The 20,040-nt window shown below is 38.9% G+C and overlaps 1 protein-coding gene across 1 annotated transcript in view; it reads left to right on the forward strand.

The window, feature by feature from the left end:
• The first annotated feature begins 5,983 nt into the window (after positions 1–5,983).
• Positions 5,984–20,040, forward strand: part of LOC121959261 (SH3 and cysteine-rich domain-containing protein 2-like) — a 40,054-nt gene continuing 25,997 nt past the window's right edge. Inside the window, exon 1 of the mRNA XM_042508493.2 lies at positions 5,984–6,405. Coding sequence (XP_042364427.2) covers positions 6,316–6,405 — 90 coding nt within the window. The 5' untranslated portion in view covers positions 5,984–6,315. The remainder of the gene's footprint in view (positions 6,406–20,040) is intronic.

The following is a 20,040-nucleotide window of genomic DNA, read 5'->3' on the forward strand; positions in this document are numbered from 1 at the left end:
GCATCCTCAAACCACTTTAGCATGTGGTTTAAGTGATTGAGTCAGAAATGCGTCTTGGTGGCTGTTTAGACCTGTATTTAGCGCTATCCATTAGTGATCAGCTCACTCGAGACGCTCATGATGCCAGATCTAAAAAGGGTTAAAATGACTGCAAAAAGATGCAAAGCAACTGCATAGAAACACAAAAGGACACAACATTACCTTAAACTTGCGCAAAATGATTAAAAAGACACAAAATTCCTTTTTTAAAAAAACTACAAATAGATGCATAATGACAACAAAAAGACTATGTAAGGAAAGGTGGTGGGGCCTTTTGCATATCTGTGCCCGCAGCCCCACTGTCTCATAATATGCCCATGAGGAAAGATATAACTTGGTGCCAAAAGAACGTAGTGAAATGATTGTGAATTAATCTGTTTTTTAATCAGCTGTAATCCTCAAATTAAAGGATTTTTTATTATAAGATTTTTTTTTTTTTTAATACAGTAGAAAGTAACATCAGATATTCCTACAGACAGCATGTTATGTATTATTTATAAAGCAGAACAGGCATCACAAGACCACAAGGAACAGCACATGTCTCTGCAGTAAAACCTACAAAATGCTGTGAACACACAAGAAAAGGTGTTAGTGTTTCTTTTGAACAACAGCTGCTGGCATCTGTGAGATAAATCAAAAGATTCAGTCTCATATGTGTTTGTTTTCTGAGGCAAGAGTAAACAGCGGTGGCAGGTGAAGCAATCACAACCCAGACTTTAACCTCATTATGAGAAAATAAAATGATTATAACTTAATAACAACAACAAATGAAATTGTCTGACCTTAACCTGATTACACCCAAATGATTCTGACCTGATTATAGTGAGAAAACATATTACGTGCTGCCTCGCACACTAAATAACATGCATCATTACGTGCTCAGTGAGCAGTCAAAATGAAAATAATGTGGTTAACCAATCTCTGAATACAAGACATACTTTCCCTTATGTGGTGAAGTATTTATAATGTGCATAAACTATATATGGGACACATTAATTAAGAGACATTTTCTATCAGGAGAGACTTTGCATTGCTGTCTTATGTCAGGTTAGCAATGCAAGTAAAAGTATAGAGTATTATAATGTAGATTCCCACATATGTAGCCTATCTCACAAGGCGTGTTAACATGTTATTTATGACATCCTTTACAGACACGCCCACTTTATGCCAATCCCATACAGATATGTGCAAAAAAACATGCACATTTTTGCATTCAGTATAAATGTGTTATTTTCGCCTATTCTAAAAATAGCATATTTGAATATTTCTGCATTCTGGGGTCCCTCAACAGCCTTGGAGTTGCATAAATGGGGTATGACTGGAAAGCTCAATGTTATTCATGTGTGATGATGTTAGCTCCTATAGAAGCTGTTCCATTGTGGTGAGACTATTTTTTAAAAACTTGATCTCATTACATAAAATGACCTATTGTGACCTCTAGGATAATCAAAACCTAATGAAACATTACAGCCACCAAACCAGAGATTTTGGGCATTCAGAGGATGGACGGCTGTCCTGATAATGTCTTTTGTGGGAAATATAATCTCAGCCTTAATAAGGTCAGAAACTTTTTTTGACCTCTGCAACACACTAAAAAGGTGGTATACCTGGCTGCAATCAAATTTCCCATAGGGAACAATAAATTAAACCTGAACTCCAATTGCAATAAAAAAATGTATTTGTTTCTCAAAAAGACATTTTTTGTGATCAATTACTTACCATAGATATCTGATGTATCTAATATGATACAAAATGATTTCCATATATGCAAAATATTTGAGCTAATTTCCTCACTTTTGCAGTCAGGGTGCATTGAGTGAGGAAAGTGAGGAGGATTATGATTTATTTCAGTAATTCAATCCTTTATGTTAAAAAAACACCTGTCCATCTTTCCATTCATCCTTTATATCCTCTAATACAGTGGTTCCCAACTTGTAGATCGCAGTCCAAAAGTTGGTCGCAGGTCCTTTCTGAATGGACCATAAGTGACTCATCAATATGTCAAGTTTATTAAAACACACACTTTATTTTAAGAGTACAGGGAATCCACTTGAAGTAACGTTTCTGTATATTTTTGCAATATGTTTTATTTCTGGACCGGTTGGGAACCACTGCTCTAATAAATAGTTTGACTTGTTCTATGAGCCAAAGTTTCCACAATTACTGTACTTTTTTCAGTCTCAGTATATGAAAATAAGCACATTCTGAATTACCATTATTTATTCACTATTATAACCTTTATTCCCATGGTTATTACCTTTACTTTTACCATTAAATTGCATTCTCTTTTACTTCTAAGATGTTGTTTCTCCTTCTGAGACCAATAACATATTTAGCTTGATAAGGTCAGCAGCTGACTAATGCATTTATTACATCTTAATGTGACTCAGATGAATTCAAAGATGTAATTTTGTTTAATAAATCTATTGGGCACCATGCAGGAAAGATCCTTGAGCCCTGGGTTAGATGTGTGCATACTGCATTAACTTTCCTGCTCTTCCCTTTGAAATTAGGGATAAGATGATGGAGAGATAACATTTGCATTAACAAGGTCATTTCCCAGTATAATGCTCTAATTATGCCCAACATGTCCTTCTCAGTGGAGTGCATATAATGAAGAAGAATTAAGCATTTGGATTGTGCTGCAGCATGAGAGCAACCAAAGTAACATGAGGGATGTTTAATTTTTTATAATAGTTTAATGATTATCATAACAGTGAAACATACAGTATCATCAGTTTATATGCAGTCAGATCATAGATTTCAGCATCACCAGTGCTTCCTCTGTTATTACTGTGGAGAAGTATTTGTACTGAATTGCGGCCAAGCAGCACCGCATGGGAACCTGTCAGATTCCAGATAAACCACGAACCAAGCAGAGCCACACCAAAGCCTCCCAAAGTAAAATCTCTGGCCACCCGGCGCTGAGAAACAGCTGACGTCAGCTGTCTCAGCAGACCGCCTGCTGTGATATGGCTCCTTTTCCACTGGAAATAGATGAGAAACAAAGTTGGCATAGATGACGACTGATAACGGGCGAATGAGAGGAAGCGTGTAGACTTACGGATTTTAAAAATGACAGAGGAGAAGAGGCTAGATAGAGTAGCAAGAGAGTGGCTGTTGATAAAGAGGAGGCATTGACAGTATGTGCTAATTTGAGTGCATGGGGAGACTAAACAGAGTCATATCAGGTCATGTGCCATCCAGAAATGGGACCCTAATCCCCCTCGCTTGCTCCTTGCAGCTCAACTTTACACACATACAGTACAAATACACACACTCTCACAGAAATGCATGATCCTGCACTGCAGATGGTATGCAGTGAATGATGCAACATAGATTTTAGGCGTGTAAATGCAGTAAGACAGCTGATTTTTGTTCAAGTTTGTGAGTCATGCCCTTCAAACAGAGTGGTGTCAAATGTACAGGATGTCTTTGCTTGAGCGTGTGTGCGTCTGTGTGTGTATAAGAGACAGAGAGTGAGTGAGTGAGTGGATGGTGGGTAGCGTATCGTAACTAGAGCGAAAAAAAAGTTCCCCCGAGCAGTTAATAAAAGATGATGCTGCAAAATGGATACCAGCTTGAGCTCCGACATGACATGAGAGAAAAGGATATGACTGTTTTTCCTCTTTTTATCCGTCTTCCATGTGTTTTGTTTTGAAAGATTGATGTTGTTCTTGATGTTTTTCAGCTGGCCAACAGTTATGAAACTTGCATGCATAATACACAAATAGCCACTGGGCATCAAGATCCAACAAAAAATTTAAAAACCCACAGATAATCACTCAAACCTTGTGTGGTAGCTGCCTGACTGGGGAGATTTACATAAGATGAACACAAATCAGATCTAGGACATGCAAAGAAAAACTGTATAATTTGTAGTTCTTCAAAGCCCTATAATATAGTGTATAATACAGTATCTATATGTATTTTTATATATACAGTAAGGTCACACCCTGATCCTAGCTTAGTCTCTGGCACACACACATACAATTACACTGAGAGGCCCTTGAGAAGTCCTTATCAGCTCTATTGTGCATTTATGATATAATAATATGCTCTTTCATTTACATAATTACCTGCTGCATCACACAATATTGTTTCACTGATGGGGAATAGCAGGAGCTTGTCAACCTGTTCAAGGCCAGCCATGATTGTTTCAGACAACTGCCACTAAAAAAAAAAAAAAAAACTGGGACATGGTGTACAGACCTGAGCTGCGTCTGAAAGAATATTTGCTCAACAGAAGAAAATTGATGATGTGCATGCATTTTTACTTGTGTCAATGCAATTATGATATGCTGATTGTAGATATAAAATACAGATGCTCAGGGATGAACTTTTTTTTGAATATCCCTTGCCATCGGCTGAATTATAATGGGCGTTCCCTTATCCACGTTTCTGGCTTTTTTTTTTTTAAATCATGCCACAGCTGTCCTGTTAAAGTCACACATATGCTCGCTCGAGAAGCAGAAAATGAAAATAGAAATCTTTGTTCTAAGTTGTTTCTATATTTAGCCCAAAGTGGTGAAATTCACATACTGCACACAGGCTGTTAATACAACAACTCTAACTGAGTGATTAAGAATAAACATGAATAGTCCCTCTCACACACAGAGGCAGGCAGGCAGAGAGGAGCTGTCCTTGGTGCTGAATCAGCCGCCCGTGCTTGGCTGCTGGTGCTCTGTGTAAACTGTTGTGTCTGTCTGGTCGACTGTGGCTCTCAAGGATTGTGTTACACACCAACATTGTTAGCTTCTGATTTTTTACAGTGTGCTTTTAGCTACTTTTAGGTTAATTTCAGCATCAGAATGGAAGCTAAAATTAGTAGCAGGAGCTATTTGTTCTGAACATTTGATTTACTAATGGATGGATAATGGGCCTACCAGGCAGATGCCCGGGGCCCAAAGTGTCAGGGGTCCCACTGGCCTTCACTTGCAAAGTGTAACTCAAATTAACACAAACTGACCTGGAAGATACTCAAAATGATCACAAAGAAATACAGTAGAACTATAACAAGACACAAAATAACTACAAAAAGGGACAAAACAAACACAGAGACTTTAAAAAAGGCAAAAAGAAACCCAAAACAACAACAAAGAGACAAAACAAAACAAAACAAAAAAAAACAAACCCAAAAGGACACAATATGACCAGAAAGACTCATTATTACCTGAAAGTGACAGATACACAAAATTACCCCCCATTTAATCCACCCCTGCATTTACTGCCCTGTGCTAGATAGAGATCATATTTTTTGAGTGTTTTTTTTTTTTTTTTTTTTAGAATTAGGCTACTATTACAGATTTATGTAGGTAAACAGGTACAGGAACAGCATGTTCCCTTGAGGGATTATGAGTTGTTTTTTTCCCCATTAGAGCAAGAGAAGATTGTGTCAAGACAGTGCATGTATTTTAAATGTAGACTAAAAATCTTTTTAGTCTGGCTTTTATGTTGTGTCTTACTATCAACATTTTCTGGTTTTTACATATTCTATTTTTGAAGATCCATTTTTTTTGCACATTTCATATGTTGTTCTTATTTTTGTTTCTTCAGTCAAACCGTAAAGCACTTCGAATTGCTTTTGATTTGTGCTGTATAATAAAATTTGATTGATTGATTTGATGTATTTGTAAAGTTCATCCTGGGCATTAGTGGCCTTTTGATTTCAAGCTGGTATGATTTAATGCAAGATGTGAAGCTGAATTGTGTTATTTTACAGGCTACTATGAATTAAAGATGTAAACAACAGCGTTTTCAAAGCTGCACTACACAAGCTAGATGTTATAGAAATCAATCTTCAATCTTGTACCGCCCACTTCTCACCTCTCAGCCAATCAGAGCGCGTTCCACCGGCTCTGGGGCGTAGTTTGAGACGTCTGGACCAATCAGAGCGAGCCGGACACTCGTCACGGCGAAATCAAAGTTGTTGTAAAAGCGCGTGTGTGCACCGGTGGACGAGAGAGGCTCGAGGCAGCGGAGGGAAGTGGACAGATATAACTGCAGCGGATACTGGATATTTTTTCCCACCGAATAAATCACTGTTGGTGTTTTCTACACCAATTCAGAGCGTTAAACTGAAAATACTGAGCAGTTTACCGACGGAGTACAGTTTTACACCGACAAAAGATGACTTGACAGTTAAAACCAGGTCTACCTCTTCGGACTGTAGCGATGTTTAAACCTCTGCGTGCATAGTTTCCTACCATTTCCCTGCCAGCGTGGACTTATCAGTTTGTTTCGGGTTTGCTGTGAAAGGAGGATTTCTGAGACGACATGACGGAAATCAGCGAAAAGGAGAATGAGCCACAAAACCGGGACCTTCACCGACCACAGGCTACCGTACCCAGCCAGCCTGAATCAAAGGTAACAACACACCTGTGTAATTAATGTGTATTCCTCCACTTTGAAACATTAGAAAAACGAATAATTGGTGGTTGAAAGTAAAGCTGGGGTGTTTTCTTTTAAAAACATTGGAGAGAAGTCAACAAGCAACTTAACAAGACGTGGCTCAAAAGTCATATATATATATATATATATATATATATATATATATATATATATATATATATATATATTGCAATTTGTGAGACAGTTTTTGCCAAGTTGGTCATTACCTTTACTCCCATGTTTCTCAGAAAGAGATCAAACCAATTTTCAAGGGTCAAAACGCTTTGTGAAAGGCTCCTGAATGCATCACAAGAAAACTGATGTCAGGTTTTAAAGGGTTAACTGTATGGTCCGACTTAAAATTCAGATTGTTTGCATGTAAATGTTCACTTAAGTTGTTTTGTGTATTACGAGGCTAATTCCGAAGCGGCTGCAGGTGTTACATAATAACTGTAAGCCGCTTTAATGCTTGTAACTGACCTCAGAGTTAGCAGAGGCCAGAGATTACACGAAAGTGTGCGTGCAGTTTGTGTGTGTACTTTTGTGTGTACAGGCTTACGAATGCACGACATTCATTAGGAAAATAAGAGCATCTTTTCTTTAACTGCAGTGATGAAAAGAACATCTATTATTGAAGAAAATGAGTTGCAGGTAGAGGCAAGAAAGATGCTTTGGGACTACGTTCTTTGGCCCAATTTAAAGGAAGCCATTCATAATATTGTGTATATCATGCAATGGACGTTTAGAGGTGCAGTATCTAAGCAGAGGAATTAGGAGCCTGTGCCTTTGGGTGCCTTGCATCCCCTCTATTGGAGCACCAAAGGGACCCTTACAAGACACAGGATGGCAAACATGGAAGAGGCATGGACTGGTTAACCTGCTTTGTGGCTACTGGTCCCCTGCTAACGTCACATTCCTCCCCTTCCCTGTGTAGTGTACATTTTTTATGCTTTCTCCTGCCCCCCAGATCACATTTGTTGCAGGGGGGATTTAGGTAAACACACTAATTAAGGAGTTTGCAACACATAAACATCTTGAGTTCATCACGCAATCATTTTCTCAGATCACAAGACATGAAACTGTGGTCTCTAATGGATTGTCAGAGATGGGAAAAACAGCATCTGAAATATCTGGCATAATTCAGGAATATTGTAAAGTCTTTGGTAAATATTGTTAATTGTTTCTGTCCTCTTAGATTTTGATTTGATAGTGTTGCTCTCAGAATTGTTCTTTCTCTTTCTGTTTGCAACTTTTTATTAGGAATGGGTATCACCAGAGGCCCCACAATACAATATTATGACAATACTTTGTACTGCAATAACATATTGTGATCTAATATGATTTATTACCTTTTTTCAACTGCAAATTTTTACTACAGCCAAAAGAATCCAGTGGACTGAAAAGACAGTTTATTTAACTATAAGCTACTACAAGCTTGTTTTTGTATATACAGTATTAACAATTTATTTAAGAAAAATATAGATACTTTGCATGCATGTATGGGCACAGTATTGCTGTACAAAATGTTGCAATACTATGCTTTATCCATGCATGACACACCTTAAAGGGATGCTTTTAACCAGCTTTGTGTCATAACAATGTGGGTGCATGTGTATTGTGTTTATTGTCCAGTGAGGCGCAGTGCATTCTCGTAGTTGTAGGTTTTCTACCTCTTGAGCAAAAGCAAATGCTAAAGCCCTTTCTCTGTGTTTTCTCTAGTTGTGTAGCACCAATTTCAAAGTATTTGTGTCTTACTACTGCATAGACAACGAAGTTTTATGAAAAGCAGTGAAATACTTCTTTAAGGCATTTTTCATGTTACAAGTGGTGAATTTTCCCCAAACATGTTTTCACTTGAATTAGCACAAACGATTGAAGAGAAATTCAGAGAAGTACAATAACCTCTGTTCAATTTTAAAATATTTCTTAAAAGGAGACGGACTTGTTCTTGCTATTTGATCTTTCTTGACAAAAATTGGAGCTGACTTCAAACCGAGAAAGTAAATCCTCACTTTGTGACTTGACCTAAATCTCCTGCATCCCATTTATTTTTTAACATTTTGCAAACAAGGTTCAAGAGCACCCTTAATTGCAGCAGCAATCACAACAACAAATCCCATTAAGGCTGGCTTTTGTTGGTCATCACTACAGGGACCAGGAACAAGCCTGGCAGTAAGGGCCCTCTTGTTGTTTCTATTTGACTACAGACAAACACAATGGATGGTGGGCGTTGAGGTGCTGCGTGGATTTACGAGCCAATCAGCCAGCAGATGTTTGCTGTGTCTTGCTGGGGGCTTGGTCATAATTCACACAAATGGTCGTCCAGACAAAAAACAGAACAGGGAGAAAGCAATCCTCTGAGCTGCGTCAGCCGTGTAGCTTCTGTGTTTGCCAAGCCCCTGCTGGCAGCCGTGCCCGCTCCACATCCCGAAGAAGAAGAATGAATAGGAAGGAAAGATTAAATGTACGTTACAACTGCGGGGTCTCTTTTAGAGTAGTCTGCTCAGGGGTATCTCTGGAGTTTCACATGCTTCTTTCTGTCACTGTCTATCTTCTCACTTCTGCATATTGCTGTATTCATTTCATGACAATTCCCACCCTTTGCTTTCCCTCTTCTGCCTCCATGTCTATCTCTTTCTCAGTTCCCCTTACCGCCTCTCTCTGCAGTCTTTCTCATCTCCTCATCAGCTCTCTCTCCTTCATCTCTCACTCTCCACTCCCTCTCTGTCTCCCAACCGTCCCTCGTCTCTGAGTATTTATTACAATGATAAGTGGGCCTACCAGCTTTCTAGAGTGCTTCTAATAGATGCTGTGACAGAGAATGAATAGTTATTCCACCTCCTACACCTACGGGCAAGGTGATGACTCCAAAACTATTATTATTCCTTTCTAATCACTTGGAGTGCACGCCATTCAAGTGTCTCACATTTAGTGAGGAACGGTAAAGTGGATGACGAGGAAAGTTAGGAGTGAAGAAAGACTAGCACAGGTTAAAGAAATGGTTGTACAATTTGAAATTTACACATATTCACTTTCTTTCCAAGAGTTAGATGAGAGGATTGAAGATTGTTTGAACATTGTACAGTACATAGAATCTTAAAACTGGTCCCTTTCAATCATCACTTATGAGGCACTAGAAGTGTGTGGCGATATATTTATCTGCAGAGACTCTGCCCTCTGTCTGTATATTCTTATTATATTTTGCTATGTAAGCATGTTTATGGACTGTAACCTTTAAGGAATGGTGTATAACCCCAAGCCAATAACAATGCACAGGTGCATTTTTTTTTAAAGGTAGTGAGCAGGTAGTAGCACACACCCAAGAAAAAGCTATAAATATGAGGGACACAGTGCAGAAAAATCACAAATATTGTGAGATGAAATGTCCTGTGGATGAAGCTTGTTTAAAAAAGAGAGTGAATCTGGGGTTGACTTTCAGTTTTGCTGGCGCGCACTGAAAGAGATGATGGGGATAAAGAGAGAAGCAGAGTTTGTGGCTTTTCTGTTGGACAGGTAGGTGACAGTGGCTAGCCTACTTAGCTTGCTAAATTATACACTTTTCCATTACAACAATTTAAAAGGGGATTGGCAAACTTCCCTTGAGCGTTTTTGTGAGTCCATGAACACACAGACTTTTGTTTCTGCCTCAGCAGCAGGTTGAGCTTGAGTCACGAGTTAGGTAACTGATCTATCGATCTGGTCAGAGCTGATCAAATCGATGAGAGGAGCAGCTGTCGCAGAGTGAGTAAAAGCAAACTTTTACACCCAGTGCAATGAACTGAAGTTTTACTTTCCCAGGGCCTGTGTTCTGCTGCTTTGTCTGTGCTGAGTACACTCTGTGCTCCGAGAGTGCAGTGCAGTGCATAACTGAACAGTATATAAATATTCCACTAGTGCTCCTAATGAACAGTCCAGCTTCAAAAATATAATATCAGTTTGTGACGGCATGTTTTGGTCATGGTTGCCCACCACAATGAATGTGTGTGAAACCCCGATGAAAACGCCACAATGATTTAAACAATCAGCTCCGACTGACCACTCAATGAGTATGTGTGTGTGTATGTGTGTGTAGCAATAGCAACCCACTGTCCAGCACACTGTGAGGAGAGAGAGTGACTTCATGTCAAAAGCCACGGGGACGTAAATGAGACAGACTTGGGCTGGGCAGGGATGGAGAGCTGTTGTCAGAGAGTACCACAGCAGGTGAATACAATGTCTAAGTAACAATCTGTAAGTGACTTCTAGGGCTGGGCGATATGGCCAAAAAATAAGTTTTGCTTTTATTTTAGCAATAAAAATGAAAGGGAGATGCAGTTTACCTTTTATTTGGGGTTAAAGTGCAAGCTGCAAACTTGTCTTTAAAAGTGGACCATAGTTTCAGGGGAGTGGGAGCTGTTTGTGTAGTATTTGGACTAAAGGTCGCAGTAATTTCACAAAACATATTTATATGAATTTAATTATATCATATCTTTAGTCTTTAATCAGTTTGCATCAGCTTTGCACTGGGTCGCTTTCCTGTCATACTGGACACAATGTGGAAAATGATTCCACTTATGTCGGCTGCTTGTTACTGGGTGTCTGCATGTCTCTGTTTGAGATGTTGAAATAAATCGGTCGTGCTGCTGCATTTAGTTGCAACAGCCACAAAACAAACTTTGCAGCAGACTGTTTGTTCGAGATTGGACGCCGAAAATCTGAACCAATTCCAACAACTGACGAGACTGAGCCTTTTTTTGGAACGTACTCTTTACTGTCATTCACGCTCACTGTCGTGTTGTCACGTATGTGTGTATCTCTAGGGGGTAAGCACGGGAGGAGGTCACAGCCCACTGTAACTATGGAAGCCCAAAGGGAGCAGCGGAGAAGAAAGATTTTGCATTTTAAAAAATTGTCCTTAACCAGAAATTTGAGTAATAGATAAAACTGATTTATTGCCCAGCCCTACTGACTTCGCCAGCTGACTTTGCTGAAAGCTGATTGACATTCCTTGCTTTCTTAAATCAACCACTGGTGGCTTGACAAGCTGAAGTGCACGTGACACCATCAGCTGTCCTGATTTGAGCTGAGACAGGCCAGGTCACACCACTACAACTTTCCCTGTGACGTTAAAAAACGGTTTCATGTTGTCGCCAATATTTGGTCTGCACTGGGTTTTGCAGGTTTTATGCTGAGCAAAGCTACCAAGCTGCAGGCTGTGGCTTAATATTTACCGTACAGACGTAATAGTGATATTGATCTTATCGTCTGCCTCTCAGCCTGCAAGAATATTTTTCCAAATGTCAAACTATTCCTTTATACATTACAGTGTTTAGTAGTGAAGAAAATGAGGGCTGTGCTCAGAATCAGCCGCTACATAAATTTTAATATTCACCAAAGACCGTGGGTGTAAATGCTGATAATGCAAGGTGGTGCTGTGCCCCGGTCCGCAGGGCCTTCACACAGCCCATCGCGTTCTCAGCCAACACAAAGACATTTTTATGAGGTGAAATGATGGCAAAGGTTTCTCTCTGACTTTGCCCTTCACACTCACTTTCTCAGAGCTCTCCTCTTCCTGCCGTTCTTCTCACTTATTTCCTTATCAGCCCTTTTTCTCTGCTCGCAACCTCTAATTAATTTCCTCCCATTTAGAGTATGCATTTCCTTTCTCTGTTCTATTGACTGTAGCGCTTTTAAATGAAACCCAAAACCTTGTCTCTTTCCTTCAGCACTTCACCTCCCTTCATCTTTCTCTCTTCATGTCTCCCATTCCTCCTTCCTTTCTTATATTGTTTTCTCTCGCCATAGCTCTGCGTGTCGGGCTGGTGATGGTTGCCTGAGTGCTTGAGAGGATAAAGGTAATTTAAGAGTAGGACAGTCAGCCAGAGGTCCTTCCAGGAATGAGAAAAAAGAAAGAGCAGAAAAGTGAAGTGTGAGTGTGAGGAGGAAAGCAAGAACAAGGAGATAAGAAACGGCAAAAAAGAAGAGAATGCCAAATAAAGAGCAGAGAAGAAGAGGCAAGTGACAGTGAACAGACTCGTCTCTTCATTTGTCTCAGCATTATGCAGTATTTGGGTGGCTCGTCCGGTCAGTTAACCCTTTAAAATATGAGTAAAATGGCTTGATTTCTTTCAAAAACAGAAAAAGAAGTTACAAGTTAAGAGTTTCAATAAATTTACCTGAAGTATGACAAGAAGAAAGGTACAAAATAAACAAAGAAAAAAATAACAAAACTAATGAAAATTTAAATATATAGATAAAATAGTTACTGTTATTATTGTTGCTGTTGTTTTTATATAATTATAGTTTCCTGGATATTTTCCTCTTTAAATCATTATTAACATCAATAATTAATCCCTCTCTTTTTAAAACTAATTTTTTGGTCATTTTCCTCATATCTTTTTCTAGTATCTTGCAATTTGTGAGACGTCTTTTGCCAAGATGCTTATTGCCTTTTTACCCATGTTTTTCAAAAGAAACATATACCAATTTGCTCAAGTTTTAAACATTTAAATGTATGTGAAAGGGCACTAAATGCCGCAAAAGAAAACCGATGTTCCAATTTTTAAAGGGTTAAAGCAAATTACAGTGTAGATTCTTAGTTGATTATGAATGAAAATTACCTTTCAGAAGTGTGCAAACATGAAAACAATCAGATTTATTTTTATAGTTGATGAAATTACTCATTAAACACAAATGTGTAGGTGCAAATTGGAAACTGATCCTGTTTTTTGTAATTAGTTTTGACAGTGGTGACATTTAATTTCCTCGGTTAACTTCTGCGTTCCTGCGTCAGAAGTTAACTAAACAGCTTTAATGAGCTTTTCTGATGTGAACCAGCAGGCGTCTGTGCCATTCACGTGATTTTTCTGTGCATAGATGACATTTGTGAACAAAGCATGTTGCCTGCCTCCTTGTGTGTGTTTCTTCCGTATCGCTGTTAGCAGGAGGACGCATCAGTCACTTGTGACAGCCTATGATATGTTTGTGTTTCTCCTGCCAGAATGATTGACTTGTACCGCTGACCTTTGAGACAAACTATAGTCTGCCCCGAAAACAGATGAAGGGTTACAGAGAATCTAGGGAGACAGGTAGAGACAGATATTCAAGACAGAAAACACACAGAATATGACATCAGTACGGTCTTATCCATGAAGATGCAAACCAACTTTTCCAGTGTTGACCCAGCACTGTGTTGATTAACGGTGAAGTCATCGAATTACTGTCCTTGATTGAGTTCTCAAATGCTGCTGATCCAGCAGAGTCCCATGTGCAGTGTCAGGATAAGAGCGGAGTCAGTTGGGAATAAGTATGGACTTTATTTAGTCCTTTGTTTAGTATTGACCTTAGGTTGCTGCTTTAGAGACGGTCGACTTATGAGGTTATTTTGTCTCCTAAAGGCAAAGCTGTTTGATGTAATGGAGTGGAAAAAATAAAGTTTTATATTGATAGCTTTGATCTTCAGCTCTGAATGGCCGACTCACCTTGACATTTTTTTTTGTAAAAGTACATGTTTAACTGCATTGAATATTTAATGCATCAACAAAGGAACATTCATAAAGAGTTTTTGCGTTGCTTAGCAACTATGATATGATGTTATTATCAGCTATTCAAGTACATACTGCTGGGAAGTTTCTGGCATTGAAATCATTTAAGGTTACAAAAATAAAGAAACTGGACTTTCTCTCCATTTTGGTTTATCAACTCAATAATTCATCCCTGATTTTTTTCATTTACATTTGTCCCTCACATGTATGAACTGAAGACGTACCGAAAAGATGATAAAGGAGGCTATGCCTTTAATACAAGTATAATGACTTTGTCCTGCATCCTGTTCATCTCATAGTTTCTTTCTAATCTTTTATTTGAATTCACCCTCAAAGGTTTATGAAGAAAGGCTGCACCTGTCATTTATTTTTTCTTGATTTTCTAATCTAATTAATTGATTATTCAAAAGATTTTTTTTTTATTTCTCAATTAACATAGCAATGAATCTATCCAAAAATATTAGAAATTGTCTCATTAATATTTGAATAATTTCATTCCATCATCTTCTCTATTATCTTCTTAAAAACTATGATAATAGCAGGATATTTTTAATGAGTATAATTTCCACATCGCAATGTTACGGACTGTGTCTTCAGCTGTTTTGTTAGTGTTGCTACTTTTGTCACAATTAGATCTGTTATTGTTCAGAGACAGTAGTTCAGATATGAAGACTATTTGTGAAGCACTGAGACTTCCAGAGGTCAGGGAAGTAAGCAGGAGTTGTCAGCTTAGACGCTGTGAAGCCTGTCTGTCATGTCAGCTCTATGACAGAGAGCCACGGGAGGCAGCCCACCTCTAATTGGCTGGGAGCCAAAGGAGGGATGTGTTGTCATCCCTGGGAGGAAGACGGGACAGTTAGTCTTGGATGTGGAAAGCTAAGTGAGTGGCTGATGCAGAGTTAGGAGTGTTAGGCTTCTGTTTTGTGTTGCCGTTGGTACGGCCTACAGGAACCTGTGTTCAGGGCGAAATAAAGAGGCAGCAAGAAAACTTACTAACTTCCCACTGCCTGCTCATTGATGGACGTAACATTATTATTATAGACCCTATTTTTCAGATGCCTGATCAGAAAAAATACTGGATCCCAAACTCAAAAGCATTGTTTGACACATTGTAGTGATACATCAGTTTAACCACTGTAACACAGCAGCCCTTTCCCTAAAGCGGAGAATCAGTGTAGTTTCTTCAGTACTTGACTGATAACTTTAAATGCCTATAATATGAATTTCTTTATTCCCTTTTTTTAAGCGAATGTGTTTTTTGTATCAGTGTGTCAAGGAAATAACTGAAATGATTCAGACTATAACAGGACTCTTGCTCGCTCTGTATCTCCACCAGTATCTCCTCCTTTTCCTCAATCCAAGAGAACCAAGACTTGCTCATGTTCTCGACTCCCTCGAGCCCCCCCCACATGACGTCTACCCGGTTTTTAGCTTCTTGTTTGGTATTGAAGAAAGCATAGCCATTCTTCATTATTTGCATGAGCCAAGATTAAAAACATATGATAATGTTAAACATGTTTTTGATTTTGTTGGAATGACAAAACATAAAAAAGACTGACTTAAAACAGCTCGAACTGCTCGAACCAATCTTAAAACCAAACAGATCACTGAGGCTAAACTCTCGTGACTTTGCTTTGTATCAAGCCAACATCAAATGCCTTAGAGTACTGACTCATTTAGATGTACAATAATGGAGGGAAAAAACAGGATAGTCACTTGTCTTACTGCATAGTAGTTGATATAAGGCTGACAGGGTGGCTGAAATTAAAAACTGACATCTTTTAGTAATCAGTGCTTGAATTCCCAAGGAGTTCATTTACAAGATCACCATTTAATCTGTGTGTGCTGAATAGCCTGAGTTTGTAATCAGAGGGTAGCCAAATTGCTATAAACACGCCATTGAGTGTTGTTCTTTCACCACTGTGTGAAAATCAAAGAGCCATTGTGGCAGTCACCTAATGCTAACTGCAAAAGCTCCTTGTGCAGTTAAGCCTTTTAAACGGCTGGATTTGGAAATGCAAGCTTCTTTTGCTGCACACTCGGGCAGGCAGCTTGTGAGATGGCGAAGTCTTCGCTCGCAAGAACCTCATGGATCACTAAGAAACAGCCCTTCAAACAACAGCCAGATTTTTGGGAGCCACACACAGAGCTGTGAATGTGACAATGAGAGGCGGAGAGGAGAATAATTTCTCTTGATTTACACCTTTTTCTTTCACCTGGGTTATTTATATACAGTGTAATAGCTCATAGAGACACCTCTGGTTCTTAGCTTGTCCTTTAGTCTCTGAATTTGTAATTGCCTCAATCAATAATCTCTTGAGTAAAGTTTTGACATGACAGTAATGTGGTAAGTACTACAGTGGAAATCAAGGGAGCCATATGTCTGATCAGATGAGCCTCCCAAGTGGCTTAAAACTGTTTAGGCCATTACTTCTGAATGTGATTTTACTAACAGCTTCACCTTGCATAAGTGCTTTTTGGATGGTGTCAGTTTCCCCCAAACTCCCTCAGTTCTGCAGCGTTGTTGGAAGTTTTCATTTTGTTCCATGACCAGCAATGCAGCTTGTGCAGTGAGGCGTTAAAACTTTCCACTCGCACTAAAGGTCGTTTCAGTAGGTGCAGCTGGAGCAATGCCTAATGAGGTCTCCTTTAATTTAAAGCTCGGGTCACTGCAAGAAGAACACCAAACTCAATCAGGCTCCTGTGTGTCCACTGATGCTTTTTAATATCATGAGCAGCTAGAGATGTCCAGTGAAAAACACTGCAGTGCAGTGTCAGAAACGGGTGCATTACATTATCATCTAAACTGCTCAGTAAGTAACACAACTAACAAGCATTAAGAAACTTGCGGGAGTAGATTTATAATGATACAATATTATATTGATTATTTGTACAATGTTATGATACGCTTCTGTTGCAAAGTCTGCCATGATACAATTTCGATTTGATTCAATAGTCTGCAAATGATATGATATGAGTAAATATCTGAATTGTATTTACTTTCTGGACGGAAAAGGTAACACAGGCATGCTGCATATTGTTTAAAATAAGACGACAGTATGTATTAGTGTTCTTCGCTTTGCATCAGTGATATTGGATCATTGGTCATTGAATTTATTTATCAATCCAGATTGCTGTATCATTACACCCCTCAGAAATAACATACAAAACACTGTACATATTACATTGATATTGTAGGAATTAGAGTAATGAATCTGGATCATACAGTATATTTGATCCATTCATTTGTCATCACTCGTGTTATAATAGGCTGATTCTGCTTTCAGCAATAAAACAGTAGAGTCTAACTGTAACAGTGTAATTACACTGCTGTGTAATGGTTATGCAGAAGGATACAAAGGCATACTGCTCATAGATGTCACTGGTGTTAGACCAAGGGTAAAATAAGCATTTCTTAACCAAACCAGGCTTGTAATGTAATAATGCTTCGGACTGAAAGCATTTTTATGAATTTCATGTATCTGCACCAAGAATTGATTCCTGACAAGATGACACCATCAGATAAGATGTGCCAAATGTTTGGCCGCTGAAAATACTGGCAGACGTGTAGTGACAAGACAGTTATTGTTTTATTATTATTAATTATTATTATTATTATCAGTAGAAGTAGTAGTAGTAGTAGTAGTCATCCCATAAAGAAAACTGTCATTTTTGTCCAACAATACATTATAGATGGTTTGATGTCATGAATACTGGCACCAGCAGTATATTTCAGTTTCTGACGTCACGACTTCATGTAAATGACTTGCCTTGTCGTAAACATGAGCTCCCAAGTTCCACTGAAATGAAGCAACTATGACCTCTGCCATTCTGTCGTATCTGTGACCAAGCAAATGTCAACATTCATCTTTTATATACTCTACAAACTGCTCTTATTTGTGCATTGTCTGTAGGTACCCTTTTTTTTTTGGTCAAAGCTGTTTTGTCATTGTTGGTCTGTTATGTTTTAATTTTGGTTTTTTTTAGATGTTTATGGCTCATCAAGCTAGCCAATTTGCTAGTTGTCTGAGGCTTATGCGTGTTAATTTGTTGTTGGACTGACTTGTGCCTGGTTCAGACTACACAATATCAACTCGATTATGGCCTACCGTGGTTGTTGTAGGCTGTTTGCTTGGCTCAGGAGCATCAGTGGAATATTAAGTGTGTCATGGTAGACAACAACCAACATCCTGTCTTGTTCCTCTGCACCTCCGTCCTAATGACATAGTGTGTGTAGTCAAAGACGGTGAGCTTTGTCTGGTCATGGACCAACATGAAGTCTGTTATGTCTCTGCTAAATCACGGTAAGATTTTATGACTGTAGGCGCTAATCCTCTTTTCTGAAACAGTGAACACTGTAACAGACAAAAATACATGCAGTCTGAACCAGTATGTTTACTGTTTTGTTTCTATTGGTGTAAACTCTCCAAGACTTGATGTCTTTTATTTGAAAAGTTAATTTTTTTTTCTCTCTTTTCTGAAATTAGATCCCTGTCATCTAATTTGTTATTTGTAGGTACTGTTTCACAAGCGCTTCCATTAAAAAACTCTATCAATCTTTTATTGAAAGAGTTTTTAGATCACTGCATAGCCATGCCCCTACATACATAGCACAAGCAGGAGACCATGTTTACAGATTGATCCAAAGATGGAGGACATTGTGTTCAGGTTACGGTCTAATCCTCTTTCCTTAAGATTGCAGTCAAGAGGTTAAGAGTGTTTGTAGACACAACCACAGACAAAACCTTATTACTGAAGCACTATACTTACAGATGTGTCCGAAATATTAGCTTATTCTTCTTTTCTCTGATGTTTTTCACCTGTGTTGTAAAAAGAAAAGGAGGTGTGGAAAAGCCTGGAGGTTGGGACTGTGTCGTGGTGGCGACAGGATGACTTTTTCGCCTTTTTCTGGCATCTTGTGTGAACACCCCCCCCCCTTAATCATTAATTTATCCAGGCATTCCTCACAACAGCCTATTTATAGAAACCTTCACCAAACATCTCTGTGCTCATTTTCAAACGGCCAAAGAACAAGGCTGAGACGCCTGCTCTGTCTCCACTGTACCATTTGTCTGTCAGAGGGGTGATAGAGAAAGGCGCTGGTGCATTGGGCTTTCAGAGACAAGGGGGGAGGGGATGATGGCAGTGTTATATTCTGCCTCTGTTCTTTCTTTCACCTATTTTTTCCCAAACTCTCTTTGACTGCCCTCATACATTTTTTTATTCTTTGCTTCATCTTCTTCCTCAAACACCAGTCTGCTCTAGTACACCACACTTGCACTGTGATGAGCTAATTGCCGTCAGTAGTTCAGAGTGTGATGGGTCTCCAGTTCTGTGATCCATAAATAGACTTTTCAAAACCTTACAGAGAGACACAAGAGTGCCATGGAGAAATATAGAGATTTGCATTCATTAGAGCCCTGCCTTTGATTTCTGTTCTGTTTTCAGCAGAGGATGTTATAGGAAAACACACCGGCAGCTATACTAACACACATTATAACATAAAGGCAAACATATATAATTAGAGTAAGCATAAAGGATAGGAGATAATCAAGATAAGGATGCATGTGGTGCCCTGCAGCTCCCAAATTTCAAAAGCTCAGGCAGCTGCAGTAATATTTTAATTGCGTGTCATTTTACTTATATCTGATTTATTATCAGTGCATGGTATAACTGGATTTAGGTGCTAGATGGTTAGATGGTTTAGTGCTGCTGAGAACAATCGTGGCTGAATGTGTTAAAGACCTCAGGTTAAACCCGGTTTTAGAATCAGAATAACTCTAAGAGGCGTTGTAGGCTACTAACCATACTGAAATTTGCTTATACAAGCTTAACAGGATGCGTTGACAATTTCCAAACAGATTCAGGTTTTCCCATAAATGACTTTATTTGTGCAACACGGCTGTAGCATCCTATTTGTGGTGCATCCCCACAACATCAGTATCTGGCACCAAATATAGATTTTCTAGTTTTGCCGCATTTCTCTTTTTCTCTCTCTGTCTCTCTGTTCTCGTTTGCGCTGCAGAGCGTCCTATGTGCACAGATGGAGCAGCACAGCGCCAAGCGCAGTGAACATGAAACTTAAGCA

Source organism: Plectropomus leopardus, chromosome 19, assembly GCF_026936395.1.
Source record: "Plectropomus leopardus strain MGB_pleo_1.0 chromosome 19, ASM2693639v1, whole genome shotgun sequence".
Classification (NCBI taxonomy): Eukaryota; Metazoa; Chordata; class Actinopteri; order Perciformes; family Serranidae; genus Plectropomus; species Plectropomus leopardus.